Genomic DNA, 22,394 nt, shown 5'->3' on the forward strand with positions numbered 1-22,394 from the left:
GTGAAATTTTCATGCCATGGGACCTTTAAAAAAAAATGTTATGTTATTTTATGCTCTAGTCTAGCACATTACCCTAGGGGAAATAAAGGTTTCATTCATTCCTTCCTTTATCAGGCTGTGATGCACACACAGTACTTGTTAGCAGTTAGCAGCTCCTACTATATGTTGCTCAATCAGTTCATGTAGAACAGAAATGTTGAATTGAGACATCATGATTTTAACAAGCTAACAAGACACACCATGTGAACAAAGCTGGATTTATGCTTCTGCGGGGGCGTCGTTCTAGTGTATCTCTTTAAGAGAATAGCAGGGCTTGTGTGTGTGTGTGTGTGTGTGTGTGTGTATATGTGTGTATGTGTGTGTGAAATCTGGAGCAGGAAAAGTTAACCCTCTCCTTGATTTCATGTTGTTTATGGAGATGAAGAACCAGGAAATGAGTCGGGGGAAATGCAACGCTACCAAGCCACGGCCGTGTGGACCAATCACAGATGTTGCAGTCTGCGTCTCAGCCACGTGTAGTTAAATGTTTTCAGAGGTGCACGTCAGGCTACAGTCGGTATCTACTCGTAGCCACGGCGTACGGTCGGTATCTACGCGTAGCCACGGCGTTGATTGAACGCTGAAGCCTAAGTCCCGCTTTAAACTGTTTTAGCTGATTGGAAGGTGGATTATTTCACTCTTAATCGTGCAAGGCTAGTAGTCTTATCTGCTTCCAGTCTTTTCACTGACCTGGGCTAAACATGCAATTGCATTTGCGAAATATGACAAAATATGACACACATTTTAAAAAAACGTTAATGTTCCCATACAGTAATAGGTTGAGTAAATATCTGTATTCACAGTACATTTGTTCTTCCTGAGACTGACGTTAATCATTGCAGGGGTGAGTTTGGTGTTCTCTACCTTGTCAGAGTAATGGTCAGCTGGGAGGGGGGGGTAATCACACTGCTCAATCTTCTGGCAGAGGGACAGCAGATTCATCTTGTCCCCATAAAAGGGACTCTGCAGCGCCGCCATCTGGAGGAAGAAAGGAGTTGTGACGGGGAGACAGTGAACACTGGAATCAGACACAATGCAAAATCAGTGAAACTAGAACTACTAGGTCCTGATAGCAAGGTATAAGACATGAAGGCCTTCAGCAACAAGGAAGAATGTTTGTGAGGGCTCCATTGGATGCCGGGTACTGTCTGTGGTACCGGTGCTGCTGCACCGCTGCCTGGCCCAGTCAGGACTCTCGCTCCATCTGTACAAACTCCAACACAGTTGGTCCAGTCAGGCTCTTTCTTCTGAAATAAATGTGTTCTCCTCAAAAATAACATTGTAACATTGAATAATATTGTCCTAGTTGGTAAGTGCTTACAGAACAAGAAAATCCTTGCATGACGTTCCCTCAAACTCACATCCCACATAGACCAGCCACCTTCTGCCAGACCCTGTACTGTTCGACTGGGGGACTCCGACTCCTCTTCAGAGTTAAAAGGTTTGTCTGACTCCTCCTAGTCTATATCCACCACGTTCCACTTCCGGGATAGTTCCGGTGCAGTCGGAAATTCCGCCGGATGTCCCGTCCCCTTCCTCTGTCTCTGTGTTGGCGTTCTAACCTCCGGTGGATTTGTGAGGACTATGGTTAACTGCTCCTCAGATCTCTGCAGGGTAAATCCAGACAGCTAGCTAGACTATCTGTCCAATCGGAGTTTTCTCTCGCACGACTAAAACTACTTTTGAACGTACACATGTTCCACCAAAACAAGTTCCTTCCTGAGACTGTTTAGCAGAGGCACCGGGGCTCCGTCCGGAGCTTAGCCCCACCCAAGATGATTGTGATCATCAAGGTGCCGACGTGTAAGGTGAGCGTATTGTGTCACTTCCGGTGTTCCCGTGTTACAAACGCTAGTTTGCTGCTCCAGCAAAAACTTACTGAACTCTGCTTTATTGTTTAAATTAGCGGCTATTTGCCTGCATTGCATTTGAATTACAATTGTTCTACTCAAGCACTTATATTTAGCTTCATTTACAGCGACTGACTTGCTGAATTTACAATTGTTAAAACGCTGTTAGCTACTTCAGCTTAGCCATTAGCAATGGCTACTTCCTCTCCCTCTCCTGCTCTCTCTTGCTCTGTGTGTCAAATGTTTAGCTACTCCTCTGCCTCCTTTAGTGATAACCATACATGTAATAAATGTAGTATATTCGCTGCTCTGGAGGCAAGGCTTAGTGAGTTTGAGGCATGTAGCTGATGCGGGCCAACATACTGTAGCTTCTGCTAGCTGTCCCCCGGCAGACCCCGAGCAGCCGGGTGAGTGGGTGACTGTCCGAGGGAAGCGTAGTGTTAGATCTAGACCAGGGAGTGCACATGATGACGGTCGCTCTAAACCGGAGCATCTTTGCCTTTCTAACAGTTTCTCCCTACTCAGTGATACACCCGCTGAGAAGCCAATTCTGGTTATTGGGAGCTCTATACTGAGACATGTGAAGCCGGCGGCCCCAGCGGCTGCGGTCATATGTGTCCCCGGGGCTGGAGCGGGCGATATAGAATCCCATCTAGAGCTGCTGGCTAAAAAGAACTGTAAATACAGTAAGATCATACTTCACGTAGGTGGTAATGGTCGTAAATCGGAGATCACTAAAATTAATGTTGAGTCACTTTGTGCATACGCAAAGACAATGTCGGACTCAGTAGTTTTCTCTGGACCCCTGCCAAACCTGACCAGCGATGAAATGTACAGCCGTACGTCATCCTTCCACCGCTGGTTGTCGGGGTGGTGCCCAGCTAATGATGTAGGCTATGTGAATAACTGGAGGGCGTTCTGGGGAAAGCCTGGTCTGATTAGGAGAGACGGCATTCATCCCACCTGGGACGGAGCCGCTCTCATATCAAAAAATCTGACCGAGTTTATCAGACATAAACCATGACAACCCAAGTTTGATATTAGTAATCAGAGGTGCAGTGCAATGCGCCCCTCTGTGCTTCCGTTGGAGCAGTCGCCCACTCATAGTCTAATAAGCACGGTGTCTGTCCCCCGGCTCAGATCGGTTAAATCAAAGGTAAACAAAAGATGTGCTATACTTAACAACCTAATTGGAATTAAAACGACTGCAATAGAACAAAATAGGAAAATTAGATGTGGACTATTAAATATTAGATCTCTGTCTTCTAAAGCAGTATTGGTAAACGATTTGATATCAAATAATAAAATTGATTTATTTTGTCTTACTGAAACCTGGCTGGGCCATGAAGAATATGTTAGTCTAAATGAAGCCACTCCTACCAGTCATATTAATACTCAAATTCCTAGAGGCTCAGGCCGAGGAGGGGGAGTTGCAGCCATCTTTGATTCAAGCCTGTTAATTACTCCTAAACCTAAACTAAATTATAACTTGTTTGAGAGTCTTGTTCTTCATCTTCAACATCCAAAATGGAAAACATTACAGCCAATTATATTTGTTGTTATTTACAGGGCTCCAGGTCCATATTCTGAATTTTTATCTGAATTCTCTGAGTTTTTATCATGTTTAGTCCTTAAATCAGACAAAGTACTTATTGTAGGTGATTTTAATATCCATGTGGACGTTGACAATGACAGCCTTAGTACTGCTTTCAACTCATTACTGGATTCAATCGGTTTCAGTCAGAGGGCCTGATTTACTAACACTAGCGCAGTTTGCGCTGCGTCTGTTTATGCGAGTTCGGTAATAGCGCACGCTATGCTTCCACAGTTTGCGTAGTATTTATCAACCCTGACACCCATCAGGCAATCAGCGTCTTTCTCCGCCCACTAGACCGTAAATTGCGCTGTAGTAAAGCGGTACTGGTGCTATGATATGGCTGAGTGCAGACTGCGATATTCCCACTGCTGATGCTATGACTGTTTGAGATGATCCTGATGCCAATATTTGTAATGTAGCGAGGAGTTTAACAACTGCTGGAATGGGATGTGAACACTGAGTGGGAGATGCAATTTCATCTTTGATTTCTTCCAGTAACTCTAATATTGCATGGCTGCTTGATCTGTAACGCTAAATGATGTTGTGTTCACTGACAAAGTGTGATTCTTGTGTTAAAAATATTTTTAGCCTCGCCTATGTCTTCGTCTTGCTCAAATTACTGTTGCCATTTCACCAGCGGCATATAAAGGTCTACGAGGAAACTCGATTGCGGCTGGTTTACACCTGCTTTTAAGAGGCGGAGAATTTCCCCGCAGAATAGAGGCGCGCTCTTACTGACAGTCTTTGTAAACACCACGGGATATATAATTAGGTGCACTTTGCGCTTATCCTCCCACCTTTTTGGGTGGAACTCCCACTTTCCCCACGACCCTCCCACGAACGCATATTGAAAGCGCAACTTGTCTCTTCTCGCTCATGTGGCAGACAATCTGCCATTTTACCCCAGTGCGCCCTGTTTGTAAATAGCCCGCATCGGTTACGTCCGTCTTTGCGACCAATTAGCGCCTGGAAACACACAAACGGCTTGATAAATCTAGCCCAGAGTGTGCACAAGGCGATGCACTGTTTTAACCACACCCTCGACCTTGTGCTGGCATATGGTATTGAAATTGAGGATTTAATAATATTTCCGCAGAATTCGGTATTATCAGATCATTTTTTAATTACTTTCGAATTCTTACTACCTGACCATACTAAATTAGATAAAAGCTTCTACACTAGATGCCTATCTGACAGTGCTATAGCTAAATTTAAGGAAGATATTCCAACAGCATTCGACTCTATGTCATGCCTTAACATAACAGAGGACCTTTATGTTAACCTCAGTCCCTCTCAAATTGATACATTTGTAGAGGGTGCTACGACTTGCCTACGGACGACCTTAGACTGTGTTGCTCCCCTAAAAAAGAAGATGATAAAGCAAAGGAAACTAGCACCTTGGTATAACTCCCAAACTCGCAAATTAAAACAAATCTCGCGAAACCTCGAAAGTAAATGGTGTTCCACCAAAGTGGAAGAATCCCGTTTGGATTGGCAAGAAAGTCTCAAAACCTATAGGAAGGCCCTAAGAAAGGCCAGATCAGACTATTACTCATCACTAATAGAAGAAAATAAGAACAACCCAAGGTTTCTTTTCAGCACTGTCGCCAGGCTGACAGATAGCCACAGCTCTACTGAGCCATCTATTCCTCTAGCACTGAGTAGTGATGACTTCATGAACTTCTTTAATGATAAAATTATAACAATTAGAGATAAAATTCATCACCTTTTGCCCTCAACTTCTAACAGTTCATCTTTAAATACAGGACCGCTAGAACGAACGACTAGTCCCGACATATACTTAGACTGCTTTTATCCTATAGACCTCCAACAATTAATGTTAAAGATATCCTCAGCTAAGCCTTCTACCTGTCTCTTAGACCCCATCCCAACGAGACTACTCAAAGAAGCGTTACCCGTGGTAAACACTTCATTACTAGATATGATCAATATGTCCTTATTAACAGGTTATGTACCGCAGTCATTTAAAATAGCTGTGATAAAACCTCTTCTGAAAAAACCCACCCTCGATCCTGAGGTCTTAGCAAACTATAGACCTTTATCTAACCTTACCTTTCTATCCAAGATCCTTGAGAAGGTGGTTGCTAATCAGTTATGTGATTTTCTACATAGCAATAGTTTATTTGATGATTTTCAATCAGGATTTAGAAAGAATCATAGCACAGAGACGGCACTGGTGAAAATTACTAACGACCTTCTAACTGCTGCAGACAAAGGACTTGCCTCCATCCTTGTTTTACTAGATCTTAGTGCTGCATTTGACACTATTGACCATACCATCCTGTTACAGAGACTGGAACACTTAGTTGGCATTAAAGGAATCGCACTAAGCTGGTTTAAGTCCTACTTCTCTGAGCGATCCCAATTTGTTAACATTAACGATAAACCCTCCAATTCTATTTTCCTTATATATGCTTCCTCTAGGTAATATTATTAGGAAACACTCAATTAACTTTTACTGTTACGCAGACGATACCCAATTATATCTGTCAATTAAGCCAGACGAAAGTGGTCAGTTAGCTAAACTTCAAGCGTGTATTAAAGATATAAAATCCTGGATGACCCACAATTTCCTGATGTTAAACTCAGACAAAACTGAAGTTATTGTGATGGGACCAACACACCCACGAACTTCATTATCTAAAGATATAGCTACTCTGGATGGTATTGCCCTGGCCTCCAGCACTACTGTCAGAAATTTAGGAGTTATTTTTGATCAGGATATATCCTTCAACGCCCACTTAAAACAAACCTCAAGAACAGCCTTTTTCCATCTTCGTAACATTGCCAAAATTAGGAATATCCTGTCTCAAAACGATGCTGAAAAACTAGTCCATGCATTTGTTACTTCTAGACTAGATTACTGCAATTCCTTATTATCAGGTTGCTCAAATAAGTCCCTTAAGACTCTCCAGCTGATCCAGAATGCAGCACGTGTTCTGACGAGAACTAAGAGAAGAGATCATATTTCTCCTGTATTGGCTTCTCTGCACTGGCTTCCTGTGAAATCTAGGATCGAATTTAAAATCCTCCTCCTGACTTACAAAGCTCTAAATGGTCAAGCACCTTCATACCTAGAAGAGCTTTTAATACCTTATTGTCCTAGTAGAGCACTGCGCTCCCAGAATGCGGAGCTACTTGTGGTTCCTAGAGTCTCTAAAAGTAGACTGGGGGCCAGGGCCTTCAGCTATCAGGCTCCGCTCCTGTGGAACCAGCTCCCACTTTGGGTTCGAGGGGCAGACACCGTCACCACATTTAAGAGTAAACTGAAAACCCTCCTCTTTCATAAAGCTTATAGTTAGGGAGTGAGGAGTTGCAGCGTCCACCTAACCCGGCCCACCTGCTTCTCTTCGTAGTCATCAGTTTTATTTATTATATAATTAATAATATAGCGAGAGTAGAGGGAGGCAGGCCAGTACAGCCCGATCCGGTTGGGGAGAGTTCTAGCCCGACCAGGCACCTCTCTTTAACCTGCCTCTCTTAGTCATACTATTATAATTCTAGACTGCCGGGGAAGCTCCTTCCTTCTTATGACACACTGAGCTGCACTCTCATCTCTACTTGTTAATTTTGTATGCATCCTGTCCCAGAAATGCTTGTTACTAATCTAGCTCTGGGGAGTTTACTCCCCGGAGTCCTTATGTTTCTTCTTCGCAGAGCTATGCTCTGCGATTCTCTGCAATTCCCGGCCGCATCCTGCTGCGTCCTGCTGCATCCGCCGCATCCACCCATGCTCTGCAGCGCCACGTTACATCCCGCAACGCCCTGCTGTGATGTTCCTATGCACAGAGTAGTCTGGATCCGGTATAGGAGACTGCACTACTCAGTATGACACGATGTGCCCTGCTATGACATGAACTTCCACGATGACCTTCGAAGTCACTGTTCCATTATCTTTAATGTGACTATTATTGCCACTGTTCATCACACCCCCAACCGGCCCGTCAGACACCGCCTACCAAGAGTCTGGGTCTGCCGAGGTTTCTTCCTAAAAGGGAGTTTTTCCTTGCCACTGTCGCAATAGCCACTGCTAATGCTTGCTCTTGAGGGAATTACTGTAATTGTTGGGGTTTTGGAATTTATAGAGTGTGGTCTAGACCTACTCTATCTGTAAAGTGTCTCGAGATAACTCTTGTTATGATTTGATACTATAAATAAAATTGAATTGAATTGAATTGAATTGATTGGTTTAAAGAAATGACAATAAACCAGAGCATGTTTTTCTCCCATCCAGGAATGCTGTGTGGACTAGCCAGACCTTCCTCCAACCACTGAGGAATCGGACTGTGTTTAGCTGCCCTGCTTACGTTAATGTGACAAGTCAGAGGTCACATCCAGCCACCCAGCATGGCTATGCACAGGCAAAATATTTCTAATATGATCATGATCATCAATGTGATATGATGCGTATGTAATAACTGTTAGGACTTGGGCCAGTTGGAGTGCAATTATTAGGTCTTTTCAGCAAAGTTAAGTAAGAGTTAACAAGAAAAAGATGAAGAAAGAAGAGTCAGAAGAGAATAAATGACAAATAATGCTGCTCATTCAGTCTAAACCTCTCCCATGTACAGAGAGGAGACTGTGAAACCATTGTCTCTGAGATGACTCAGCATTCCAGTGACATACGAGGAAATCAGAGAAGAATAGAGGTATTATGTCCTCAGTGATAGGAAGACATGCTGGGGAAGTAGTTAATTAGCTATAGCTAACTAGATAACTAGAACCAGAGCCAGCTACACAACGTTTAAAACCAGAGAGGAATGATTAACCCAATGATCATCAACACAAGCTATCATCAACAGCGACCACAACGTTTGGGTAGATGTGGACCTGTGAGGACAGCTGTCATATCTGTCCAGATAATCAGTATTCTTATATCATTTTCTCCCTGATCATCCCGTCCCACTGTCTGAGTGGCTTGTCCACTGAGTGCCACAGCTTTCCAAAGCAGCAGCAGGATGTCTCCCTCTGCTGCTGTAAGTTTGATCTTCCGGTCAAATCGGTCTGTTTTGAGTCGTCCAATATTAACAGCTGGAGTACTCCATTAGGGATGGCAGTGTCCATCCATCAGCCTGTCTGACTGTCTTACAGTTTGGTCCAGGGGAAGACTAGAAAACGCAGTTGTTGTTAATATGTATGCTATACACTTTGCAGCCTCCAGGGGCCACTAGTGAGGAAGTCATCATTTATTTCAATCTTTCACTGTCAATAAAGGTCCAAATGACTGTTAGCTTACCTCGTACAGAAGACATCCCAGGGACCAGATGTCAGACTTAAAATTGTATCCGTTGGCATTGATCCTCTCTGGTGACATGTAGTACGGCGTCCCCACTGAGACAGACACAGTCACACACCAATCAAATGATCATTTCGTTCAAAAGTAAAAAAAAAAAAACAGTTGCTCACTGCCTTAACACTGGCACAGAACATGAATACTGATCATAGCATCAAACAGATATAAGGTATATATAAAAAACTCTTTCAAATAGTTTGGTCATTATTTAGATTTTTATAGATTCGTTTTGGGTCATTTTGGGCCTTCATTTGACAGGACAGCTGAAGACAGGAAAGGGGGAATGACATGCTGCATGCACTGAGCCTCAACCACGGGAGTTCTTTCATTTCTACAATCAGCACTAAAATACACAGCTAAGCTGTGTCCATTGTTTTTGCATGAACATGACATTCATGTACAGTATATTGTACATGTATTCATATGTATGTATGTTCTGTATTGATGTGTACTGTATGTGCTTTACCTAAAGAGTGTGCTGCAGTGGTTTTGGAGCTGAAGAAGCGGCCTAATCCCAGGTCCCCCAGCTTCACCTCGCCTGTGGCTGTTATGAACACGTTGGCTGGCTTGATATCTGCTCAGGATATATATTAAGAACAGAGTTTAACTGTTAAAAAAATGCTAGGCAGAGCTTCTGAACATCGTAATGCATAGAGAAAGATGAAGACAGCCGGGTCACAGTATGTACACCATGTTATCTGTGTTTGAATATTGACTGTGGAATAGAGAAAAATGAAATGCGAGGATGTTTGGGTAGAGAGGAGCGATGGATGGCAGGGTTAAATACGTCCGTAGAAAGCAATATGGAGATGACGAAGTGTGCATCAGCTTACCTCGGTGCATGACTCTGCGTGAGTGCATGTGCTCCAGGGCGCTGCACAGCTGCACAAAGTATTTCCATATGGTCCTCTCTGGGATCAGGCGCCTCTTCTTCTTGAAGTACTGCACAGATGGAAGGTTACAAATGCTTATCTGGAAGATGCTACGTGCGGCATATTTATGGGATAAAGCACTGCTCCTATCTCCAGCAGTAATGCACCTATTGTTGGATGAATCATGTGTTGAGTTTGGGTCTACGTGTTAAGTCTGAGCGTGGCCTCTGTGAGTCTGTGACTCCTGACCTTTATCATCTGTGACAGATCTCCAGCGTCTGCCAGCTCCAGAACGATGTTGAGCTCGTTGTCTTCGATGAAGGAGTCGAGGTATTTAATCACGTTGGGGTGATTGAGCTGCTGCAGTGGACAAACCCAACACTCATTTGTCCTTTGTTCATTTCAACACAGATCCAAGCAGTACAGCTGAGCTCCCAGTGATATTTTCCTCTAGACAACACTGGAAACCCGTTCAATCATTCCCAGTGAACAGGCTGGTTCCACTTACCTTTAGTAGATCTATCTCTTTGATGCAGTCCCGGCGAGCCTTGGCATCCATCATCTCAAAGATCTGCAGGGACAAAGAAACGAGGAAACAGCATGTTTTCTTTAACTTAGAAAAACTATTTTTTCACTGTAAAATGTTTCCTGGTTACAATTATCTAATATAAGAGCCAAACATCTTTTTTATACGTAAAAAAAAAAAAAAAGTACATCAGCCAATGTATCAGATTATCAGATGTGTTTTAAACTTTCTTTTTATTGTTCAGGTTCTAATGTGAATGACATAGAGTGGACTTTAGTACAACCTGAGCCATACAGGACTCACAAGCCCAATATCAATATCATTATTTCAGAGTTTAAACCATACTGTAACCAAACACCTTTAATGAGAAATCTTTAAATGTGTTAATTAAAAAGAAATTGGAACTAAGATGTATGGTGAGTGGGACCTTTCACAGCGCTCTCTGCTGGACAAACTGTGTAGTGGTGACACTGCTTCTCAAGCAGATCTTTGACAAATTGGTACCATAGATTGTATAGTTGGGACGCCCAACCAATATATCCACGAGGAGCTCATAAGCCATCAATACTGTACCCACAATGCCAATATGTCAGTTTTGCCCCCCAGTCTTGTTGAAACATAAAATATTTACAATGATAAAAGCACACCCTCTGTGCTAATAATGTTGAGAGTTTAGCAGACAGCAGAGGCGTGCACCTGGACTTTCTTGAGTGCGACCAGCTGTCCCTCCAGCAGGTACGTGGCTTTGTACACCTCACTGAACTGGCCCCGGCCGATCTTCTTCTCAATCCGCAGGTTGGCCAGAGTGCAGCAGTACTTACAGCTGGGCACGCTTCTCTGCACAGGAAAACAATGTAGTACATTACATAGCATGATTAAGCTTAGTGGTGTCTAGTAAAGCTCACTCTCTAAAGAGTTCCCTAACTGTGTCCTTAAATCAGCCAGGCTACAGCGGACACTATTTCCCCCGCCCACCCCCCTCCTCTCTGACTACACACTCAAGTCTAACTAGCTTCCTTTTAGGAATCTGAACTGATCTCCATGGTGACGGGCCACTTGTATGCAAGGCGGGCCGTTGGAATACCATCCTGGATGGAACCGAAGCCCAAATACAGTCAGCTGTACTCAGTGCCAACTATGTGCATTGTCAGTTATTGTATGCTTGATGGATTAACCCTCATGCCCTCTTCGGTCATTTTTGTACATTTTTCTCAAGTTTTTTTTTTCATTTTGTGATCATTTTTGCTGTGTTACTTCTTATGGCATGAAATTTTGTAGGAATCCTTCTTTTCAGTCAATTTTTTTAAATCCAGTGTTTTTTACTCTTACATGTGTTTTATATACTTAAATGATTCATTTTGTACCCTCTGGACACCTTCGAGGCAAAAATGTCCACGCACACAAAAACTGTTATTAAATCATCATATATCAATATTTTTGTCTGCTTTTTTTTCATGAATCACTTAAACAACTTCTTACCTAATCAAAACCACCAAACATTCAATCATTTTCAGGATTTTAACCCTTTAAATGCCAGTTTATGTATTTGAAGTATGTCATTTTTTATAAAAAAAAACACAAAAAATTATTTTTTTCCCATATAATGAATAATATGTAGATGGGGCTTTGGTGGTGATTAGAGGCTTGGATATGTCAAAGATAAGCCACAAAACTTATTTGATTGCATTAGTATTTTTTATGTAATTCCAGATACTCCCTCTGGACAACTTCGAGGCAAAAATGGCCCCATTGACTTCCATTATAACCACATGTTTTGATCTCACTGCCTTTACAGTATAAAACCATGCATTCTGTAATGTCAGCATTTCATTTGGAAGAAAACTAGTCATAGTTGACATTTTTACAGTATTTCACCAGATTCAACCATTTTGCCCTTGTAGGCCGATGCATGAAATTATAGTTATATTATGGAGCTCTGTGTGTGTGTGTGTGTGTGTGTGTGTGCACGCGCGCGCACGTGCGTGCGTGCGTGCTTGGATGTGTGTGTGTGTGTGTATATGTGTGTGTGTATGTGTGTGTGTGTCTGTGTGTCTGTGTCTGTGTATATATGTATATTTGTGTGTGTGTGTGTGTGTGTGTGTGTGTGTGTGTGTGTGTGTGTGTGTGTGTGTATGTATATGTATGCGTGTGTGTTTTTTTGTGTGTGTTTGTTTTTTTGTTTGTGTGTGTGTGTGTGTGTGTGTGTGTGTGTGTGTGTGTGTGTGTGTGTGTGTGTGCATGCATGCGTGTCTGTAGTGAGAGAGAGTTTGTGTAAATCTGGGTGAAAAAAAGGGCTTCTTTTGAAGGATGCATTTCATGTGTCTTTGAAGACGTGCTTGAATAAAAACATTGTCTCCTGCATTTGTTGTAAACAAAACCAACTATTAGTGTGTTGATGCACCTGGCGCTAGAGAAGGAGAAAGACCTGGAGCAGAGAGAAGGAGCCTTTAATTTCCAGCCAACTGCAGGACTCATCTGAAGATGACACAAGTTTCTGGAGTCTGACAAAATGGTCACTGGTGTCCTCCAACTCTGTGAGTGCCTCTAACCCTTCCTCTGAAAGTGGAGAGGACGCTGAAGATCCTGTCCATCCTAACATTGAATGGACAGTGAAGAATTGGCAAGTCTGGTCTCCATCTAATACTGAGAACGCTGCGCAACATTCAAGCACCGACCGGCATGATGCCAGAGCCCACGAGATATGCCATATCAAGAATCCATGATGTGGCATCCTCTTTCCACCTTTTCTTCACTCTTGACTTGATCCAGCTGATTCAGGAAATGACAAACCTACACGGGAGGTGTTCAATCTCAGATTCGAACATACATGGGACTTCACACTTGGCTGGTGTGTACCGGTCCAAAGGGGAATCCACCCGGAGCCTGTGGGATGTCCATAGTGGGAGACCAGTCTTCAGGGCCACCATGTCCCACAAACCATTTGAAATGATAAGCGCCAGTTTACAGCACATGCAGGAGACAATGTTTTTATTCAAGCACGTCTTCAAAGACACATGAAATGCATCCTTCAAAAGATGCCTTTTTTCAGCCCCTAAAGTGATCACTGCTTGCTTACAGGTTCACGCAAACTCTCACACACACACACACACACACACACACACACACACACACACACACACACACACACACACACACACACACACACACACACACACACACACACACAGAGCTCCATAATATAACTATAATTTCATGCATCGGCCTACAAGGGCAAAATGGTTGAATCTGGTGAAATACTGTAAAAATGTCAAATATGACTAGTTTTCTTCCAAATGAAATGCTGACATTACAGAATGCATGGTTTTATACTGAAAGTAAAGAGAGATCAAAACACATGGTTATAATGGAAGTCAATGGGGCCATTTGGCCTCCGAAGGTGTCCAGAGGGAGTATCTGGAACTACATAAAAATACTAATGCAATCAAATAAGTTTTGCTTATTTGTTAATATCTGCGCTCTAATCACCACCAAAGCCCCATTCCCCTATGATTTATTTTATGGAAAATAATTAATGTTTTGTTGGGTTTTTCATAAATAATTGTTACTTCAAAGATTTAAAACTGGCATTTAAAGGGTTAAAATCCAGAAAATGATTAAATGTTTGGTAGTTTTGAGCAATTTAGAAGTTGTTTAACCCTCATGCCCTCCTTAAAAAAACTTACTCTCGACACCTTCGAGGCAAAAATGTCCACGCACACAAAAACTGTTATTAAATCATCATATATCAATATTTTTTTCTGCTTTTTTTTCATAAATCACTTAAACAACTTGTAACCTAATCAAAACTACCAAACATTCAATCATTTTCAGGATTTTAACCCTTTAAATGCCAGTTTATGTATTTGAAGTATTTCATTTTTTATACAAAAACGATTTTTTTTCCATATAATGAATAATATCTAGATTTGGCTTTGGTGGGGATTAGAGGCTTGGATATGTCAAAGATAAGCAACCAAAATTATTTGATTGCATTAGTATTTTTACATAGTTCCAGATACTCCCTTCGACACCTTCGAGGCAAAAATTGTACATGTCCAAAAACTGTTATTAAATCATCATATATCAATATTTATTTTCTCCTTTTTTCATAAATCACTTAAACAACTTCTAAATTGCTCAAAACTACCAAACATTTAATCATTTTCTGGATTTTAACCCTTTAAATGCCAGTTTTAAATCTTTGAAGTAACAATTATTTATGAAAAACCCAACAAAACATTAATTATTTTCCATAAAATAAATCATAGGGGAATGGGGCTTTGGTGGGGATTAGAGGCTTGGATATGTCAAAGATAAGCAACAAAACTGATTTGATTGCATTAGTACTTTTTATGTAGTTCCAGATACTCCCTCTGGACACCTTCGAGGCAAAAATGGCCCCATTGACTTCCATTATAACCACATGTTTTGATCTCACTGCCTTTACAGTATAAAACCATGCATTCTGTAATATCAGCATTTCATTTGGAAGAAAACTAGTCATATTTGACATTTTTACAGTATTTCACCAGATTCAACCATTTTGCCCTTGTAGGCCGATGCATGAAATTATAGTTATATTATGGAGCTCTGTGTGTGTGGGTGTGTGTTTCTGTGTTTGTGTGTGTGTGTGTGTGTGTGTGTGTGTGTGTGTGTGTGTGTGTGTGTGTGTGTGTGTGTGTGTGTGTGTGTGTGTGTGTGTGTGTGAGTTGCGTGAACCTGTAAGCAAGCAGTGATCACTTTAGGGCTGAAAAAAGGCATCTTTTGAAGGATGCATTTCATGTGTCTTTGAAGACGTGCTTGAATAAAAACATTGTCTCCTGCATGTGCTGTAAACTGGCGCTTATCATTTCAAATGGTTTGTGGGACATGGTGGCCCTGAAGACTGGTCTCCCACTATGGACATCCCACAGGCTCCGGGTGGATTCCCCTTTGGACCGGTACACACCAGCCAAGTGTGAAGTCCCATGTATGTTCGATTCTCTTGAGCATCCACATCACTCCATCCTGAGATTGAACACCTCCCGTGTAGGTTTGTCATTTCCTGAATCAGCTGGATCAAGTCAAGAGTGAAGAAAAGGTGGAAAGAGGATGCCACATCATGGATTCTTGATATGGCATATCTCGTGGGCTCTGGCATCATGCCGGTCGGTGCTTGAATGTTGCGCAGCGTCTCAGTATTAGATGGAGACCAGACTTGCCAATTCTTCACTGTCCATTCAATGTTAGGATGGACAGGATCTTCAGTGTCCTCTCCACTTTCAGAGGAAGGGTTAGAGGCACTCACAGAGTTGGAGGACACCAGTGACCATTTTGTCAGACTCCAGAAACTTGTGTCATCTTCAGATGAGTCCTGCAGTTGGCTGGAAGATAAAGGCTCCTTCTCTCTGCTCCAGGTCTTTCTCCTTCTCTAGAGCCAGGTGCATCAACACACTAATAGTTGGTTTTGTTTACAACAAATGCAGGAGACAATGTTTTTATTCAAGCACGTCTTCAAAGACACATGAAATGCATCCTTCAAAAGAAGCCCTTTTTTCACCCAGATTTACACAAACTCTCTCTCACACACAGACATGCACACACACCCAAACACACACACACACACACACACACACACACACACACACACACACACACACACACACACACACACACACACACACACACACACAAGGGCTCCATAATATATCTGGCAAAAGTAAGGTGCGCTTTTTTCACCACTAAAATGATCATTGTTTGTTTACAGATTTACACAAACTCTCTCTCACACACAGACATGCATACATGCATACACACACACACACACACACACACACACACACACACACACACACACACACGCATACATACACACACACACACGCATACACACACACACACAAATATACATATATACACAGACACACACACACAGACACATATACACATACACACACATATACACACACACACACACACACACACAAGCACGCACGCACGTGCGCGCGCGTGCACACACACACACAGAGAGCTCCATAATATAACTATAATTTCATACATCGGCCTACAAGGGCAAAATGGTTGAATCTGGTGAAATACTGTAAAAATGTCAAATATGACTAGTTTTCTTCCAAATGAAATGCTGACATTACAGAATGCATGGTTTTATACTGTAAAGGCAGTGAGATCAAAACATGTGGTTATAATGGAAGTCAATGGGGCCATTTTTGCCTCGAAGGTGTCCAGAGGGAGTATCTGGAATTACATAAAAAATACTAATGCAATCAAATCAGTTTTGTTGCTTATCTTTGACATATCCAAGCCTCTAATCACCACCAAAGCCCCATCTACATATTATTCATTATATGGGAAAAAAATAATTTTTTGTGTTTTTTTTTATAAAAAATGACATACTTCAAATACATAAACTGGCATTTAAATGATTGAATGTTTGGTGGTTTTGATTAGGTAAGAAGTTGTTTAAGTGATTTATGAAAAAAAAGCAGAAAAAAATATTGATATATGATGATTTAATAACAGTTTTTGTGTGCGTGGACATTTTTGCCTCGAAGGTGTCCAGAGGGTACAAAATGAATCATTTAAGTATAAAAGACATGTAAGAGTAAAAAACACTGGATTTAAAATATTTGACTGAAGAGAAGGATTCCTACAAAATTTCATGCCATAAGAAGTAACACAGCAAAAATGATCACAAAATGAAAAAAAAAACTTGAGAAAAATGTACAAAAATGACCGAAGAGGGCATGAGGGTTAAGTGATTTATGAAAAAAAAGCAGAAAAAAAATATTGCTATATGATGATTTAATAACAGTTTTTTGGACATGTACATTTTTGCCTCGAAGGTGTCGAAAGGGAGTATCTGGAACTATGTAAAAAATACTAATGCAATCAAATTAATTTTGTTGCTTATCTTTGACATATCCAAGCCTCTAATCACCACCAAAGCCAAATCTAGATATTATTCATTATATGGAAAAAAAATCATTTTTTGTGTTTTTTGTAATAAAAAATGAAATACTTCAAATACATAAACTGGCATTTAAAGGGTTAAAATCCTGAAAATGATTGAATGTTTGGTAGTTTTGATTAGGTTACAAGTTGTTTAAGTGATTTATGAAAAAAAAGCAGAAAAAAATATTGATATATGATGATTTAATAACAGTTTTTGTGTGCGTGGACATTTTTGCCTTGAAGGTGTCAAGAGTACGTTTTTTTAAGGAGGGCACGAGGGTTAAATTCTTAACAATATTAGTTCATCACTGAGTAGACATCAATGTCTCAATGTCTGGGTGTTTTTTGGAAAATAATGGGGAACATTTTGCATTGTCCAGATGTCCAAACTTTAAGCTGATAGGCCTACAGACAGAAAAAATTTATAACATTAAATGAATAGTTTGAAATGTTATTGTCTCATCTTTTTACTACACATTTTGTAAAGATTAGGATTAAATGTTTAGTTTATTATAGGATGGCCATTAGCTGTGGGCGAGACTTCCTGGGCTCCACAGTCCACGTAAGAAACAAACATAAGACATGTATTGGAGAATGAGTAAAACCACACTAGTATGTGTGTATGCATCATTCTAACGCTCTTAAAGTACCCAGCAAAAACTACAAATCCCCAAAATCCCCCTCCGACCCAGCTAACCCGGAAATAACGAGCAGGATGAGTGACAAACGCCTCTCAAAATGCAACTGCACGGCCTATTTCTCTCTTAAAATGTTTTCAGAAACACGTTTCAGTGAACTATTTTCGTAAAATACAAAACCGATTTCGAACAAGCCGCCATTACTATTGGCTGGAGAAGCCAGACCCACGTGACGCGTTGTCATTTCCGGTTTTCATTTTTTGTATTACGTCTCGCGCATGTGCAGAATGTACGCTCAAGTCGGCGTCTCTTCGGTGTGTTCCAAGACACTTTATGGACCTCGGGGAGCCGACTGATCAGTCCGACTGACTTTTCTGCCAACGGTCAGCCGTCGGGTTGGTGTGTCAGGGCCATTAGAGGTGCTGCTAGGTAGATTTCCAGTCTTCATGCTAAGCTGATGTCACGGGGCGGAAGTGGACGTTTTTATTTGAGCATGCTTTTATTGGATTGCTGTGTTTTTATTGTTTGCTGTGATTTTTATCTTTTTATTGCATGCTTTTATTCTGAAATGTGAGTGTTTGCAATGTCGGTCACTTCCGCCACTGAACATTTTTAGCATGCCTAATCAGGCAAATGACTTTCACCTGGGGGTGAGAGGGGGTTTATTGGCCCTAATATAAAAGGGCAGGACCTTAGAAAAAAAGAGGAGAGGCACATGGGACAAGCAGAGGCCTTGGTGAACATGAGGAAGGCCTGAGAGACATCCAGGAAGACGTGGAGATACGACAGAACACTCGGAACGAGCGGCGAAGCAGATGGGAAATCAGACAAAGACACAAAGGGAAACCACCTTAGAGCGGCCTGAAGCTACAGGGAAGGAACCCAAACACTGACCGCTAGCGGAGAAAGTGGGAGAGTGTGGAACTCTCTGCGTAAGTCCCGTTTTGTGACCGGTGTAGCGTGGAGTGTTTTCTGTTGCAGGTTATACCTGAGGAGGGCCGCATAAGGAGAGGAAACTGGTTGTCAGCAGAACCCTGTGGACTTTGAAAAGTCAAGACTCTCATTCTGTTTGGACTGTCTTAGTCGATTTTTTTGTTTTTAGTTTTTTTAATTTTTTTTTTTTTTTTTAGTACATTTTATTTTATTCTTGTTAAAATAAATTGGTTTCTTAAACTTGTTTTATTCATTGTTTTAAAATACACCGTTTTTTACTGCTCTCCCCTGGAACAAAGAACCTGTTTTTAGTCTTACTTGTTGTAGTTTTAAAGAGGTCCTAGGCCTCAACAAAACCTAGGTGGTGTTGTCGGCCCTTTTTACCCCTATATTTATATTTTATCAGTTTTTTATAAATTTGATATTTTAAGCTTAAAACGTTTGCCCTAACAAACCCCCGCGTTTATTATACTAAGATAGCATGCTTCTGGTGTAGCTTTACATTTGCCGTACAGATATGAGAGCGGTGTCAATCTAACTCTCAGCAAGAAAGGCAAGCAGCACATTTCCCAAAATGTAAAACTATTGCTTTTAAGTCTCGTGTTTGCTGCTGTCTATTTCCCCAGTGTGTATGATCACAGTAATGACCGATCACACCATCATTCAGCACAGAGCATGCTAACGTGTTAGCTTGTTCCTTCAGCTTTTATCAAACCTAGGGAAGTGTGTGTGTGTGTGTGTGTGTGTGTGTGAGCCATACAGTTGGATTGTCAGAGTTTAAAGGACAGGGAGGGGGGGATTGTGTTGACCTCCATCTTATGGAACCCTAACCCAAACAACATTTAGCTTTTCTCCATCATCAGCACTGTGAACAGAGCTAATAATACACTGCTTAAAGCCGTACCTGTTCCTCCTGACCAGGGGTTTTGTACAGATTGTTGTGGTTGTCCAAGGCGGGCTGCTTGATGTTCTGAGCCTCCATTGTAGCATCCCACCCACCCTCCTGTAACACACAAGAGAAATCAGCTTTTATTGACACACGAAGTTTAGGCTGAGTGTGGCCCACATGAGTTAAACTGGCTGAATTACAGTTTTAACCTAACCTTAACATGTGTATGCCTTTTTAAATAACTGAATCAGGTTTTTTAAGAAGTGTGTTGAGTTGTTTTCCACATTAATGGTCCCCTTGTGCCTGTGCCTCTCGTAGTGCTCATTTTGGACGCTACGTTTTATCACAAACCTAACCCATAAAGACCCACTACCCCACCTAACCCTAACCACTAAAGGATTAACAGTTGGAAATTTGCTCTGTAGCACTCACATTTTCTAAAGAAAAGCCTCCTTATTAACTTATTCTCTGGAGTTACTTTTGCCAAGTTCTGAAGTGTTAACTTGTTTTGAAAATGTCTAAGATAGGGCAAGTTGACACTTGCTCCCTTTCCCGAAACCAAACATTACAAGCATTAGTGCCCCCAACCCTAATCTCTGCTGAGTCAGCTTTAAGTATTTAGCTGAGTGAACATGTGCTAACTTGCGCTCACCTCAGCTCTACTAAGCATTAAAATGTTAGCAATACCTACTGCCATGATAAGGTTACAGCGCAGGGACAGATCTGAGCTGCATACACATGGCAGGCTGCTCTTAATAAGGACTGTGCTGCTGTTGGCTTTCAAGGCCAGGAAATCTCTCAGCATATACCTGTCTGACTCAGATTTCTTTCTGAATTCTCAATTTCTATTCATAGTTCCATTATCTATATTGTGACTATAATTGCCACTGTTCATCACACCCCCAACCAGCACCGTCAGACACCTCCTACCAACAGCCTGGGTCTGTGCCAGGTTTCTCCCTAAAACGGAGTTTTCCCTCGCCACTATCTCACTAAATGCTTGCTCTTGGGGGAATTGTTGGGTTTTTGTAAATTATAGAGTGTGGTCTAGACCTACTCCATCTGTAAAGTGTCTCAAGATAACTCTTGTTATGATTTGATAGTATAAATGAAATTGAATTGAAATTCAGGGCCAGATGTACGTACATTTGCGAATGTAGCGTTATCCAGACTGATCTCATAAAGTGGCGTATGTATGACATGCCAATTCGTATGCCGTTTTGGTGTGTTATCAAGACCCATGATTGCTTTTTAGCACGTTAAGTCCTGGTGCTATGATATGGCTGAGTGCAGACTGCCATATTCCCACTGCTGATGCTAGGACTGTTTGAAATGATCCTGATGCCAATATGTGTAAAGTAGCGAGGAGTTTAACAACTGCTGGAATGGAATGTGAAAGCTGAGTGGGAGATTCAATGTTATCTTTGATTTCTTCCACTAACTGTAATATTCAGGGTGGGAAATTATTAAAATGCCACAGTGGCTGGTGGATGCCCAATTTTACCAGCCACTTATATTTTTTACCAGCCACTTTTTCCGGAATTCAAATTTATAAAAAGTGCACTAGCATATTTTGAATTGCTTCAATACATAATTTTTTATTATTAATACATATGTTATTAATATAGGCAAATAAAAAGTGATGTGAAAAAAAGCCTGTGAGACCATGTTTAAATTGTGTTTGGTCAATCATAATCTACAGTAATTGTAGGCCCACATGTTTAATGAACAGAAAAAATATATCGTCATTATCACAGACCCCTACTTGCTCTTGTGGGAATGGTTGGGTCTCTGTTAATTATAATGTGGCCTAGACGTACTCTGTAATCTGTAAAGTGTCCTGAGATAACTTCTGTTAGGATTTGACACTATGGGCCCTATCTTGCACTCAGCGCAACTGCCTTTGTACACCGACGCATGTATCATTCCTATTTTGCACCCGACGCACAGCGGACTTTTCCCTCCACAGACTCACGGCGGTAAATTAGGGAATGTATTTGCGCTCCCGGGGGCGGTTCGGCGGAAAGAGGAGGCGTGTTCCGGCGCTAACGTTACTTTGTGCTATTTTGCAGTTTCAGAAAACAATTCCACCACTGACCGGGAAAAACCTGGTCTAAAGTCAGTGGCGCGTTATTCAGATGCTATTTTAGGGGCGCATGCTTGGCCATAATGTAGCGTGTGCACAACGCGCATACACTTTGCCTCCCTCATCTACAAGGACGCAAACCATACATAATTACAAAGAAAAATATTACTGAAAATGCGCTTCAGGTGTTTGGATAGATCAGGAGGCACTTTACAATACAGTCCTCAAAAAGTCCCAGCATTCTTTGTGGCTTGTTGTGTTTTACACATTTCCATGAATCATGGATGTGTTGATGACATAAATGAGGAAATATTAGAGGACTTAAGGAGACGTGATGTTGAACTACGGCGGGATTGGACACTCCGGCGGGATCGGGTCCGGGAGTAATGCGTGATGCGCTCCTGATGGAGCGGGTGGACGGAGATGGAGTGGGGGGAGGAGGAAGGGGCACAACAGGAGCAGGTGGTGCGTTTGGAGGCCCACGCTCCATGGCTGCAGCAATCCTCTCCAGACTTGAGGAGATGCGCCGGAGAGGCCGCAGCAACATCGCCACCCGGCCAAGACGGCATTTATTACTTTTCCGCATCCTGGACAGCTCCCGCTGGCGTGCGCCAGGCTAATCCGCCGTCATAATAGCAATCCACCATGGAACAAGCGCCCTGCTCTTAAAGGGAATGTGAGATGAAGCTCTGATTGGTT

At 41.8% G+C, this 22,394-nt stretch overlaps 1 protein-coding gene across 2 annotated transcripts in view; it reads right to left on the bottom strand.

The window, feature by feature from the left end:
• The window catches only part of nek6 (NIMA-related kinase 6), a 31,404-nt gene that overhangs the window by 3,164 nt on the left and 5,846 nt on the right, over positions 1 to 22,394 (bottom strand). Inside the window, exons 2-9 of one of the 2 annotated variants that reach the window (XM_039780834.1) lie at positions 19,625 to 19,723; positions 10,895 to 11,035; positions 10,181 to 10,243; positions 9,922 to 10,029; positions 9,634 to 9,742; positions 9,267 to 9,374; positions 8,744 to 8,838; positions 904 to 1,017 (exon numbers count right to left, since the gene is read on the bottom strand). In XM_039780834.1, the coding sequence (XP_039636768.1) occupies positions 904 to 1,017; positions 8,744 to 8,838; positions 9,267 to 9,374; positions 9,634 to 9,742; positions 9,922 to 10,029; positions 10,181 to 10,243; positions 10,895 to 11,035; positions 19,625 to 19,702 (816 nt within the window). In that variant the 5' untranslated portion in view covers positions 19,703 to 19,723. Of the gene's footprint in view, positions 1 to 903; positions 1,018 to 8,743; positions 8,839 to 9,266; positions 9,375 to 9,633; positions 9,743 to 9,921; positions 10,033 to 10,180; positions 10,244 to 10,894; positions 11,036 to 19,624; positions 19,724 to 22,394 lie in introns of both variants that reach the window. The other variant, XM_039780833.1, reaches the window with a different exon arrangement.

This window comes from Perca fluviatilis, chromosome 17 (genome assembly GCF_010015445.1).
Source record: "Perca fluviatilis chromosome 17, GENO_Pfluv_1.0, whole genome shotgun sequence".
Classification (NCBI taxonomy): Eukaryota; Metazoa; Chordata; class Actinopteri; order Perciformes; family Percidae; genus Perca; species Perca fluviatilis.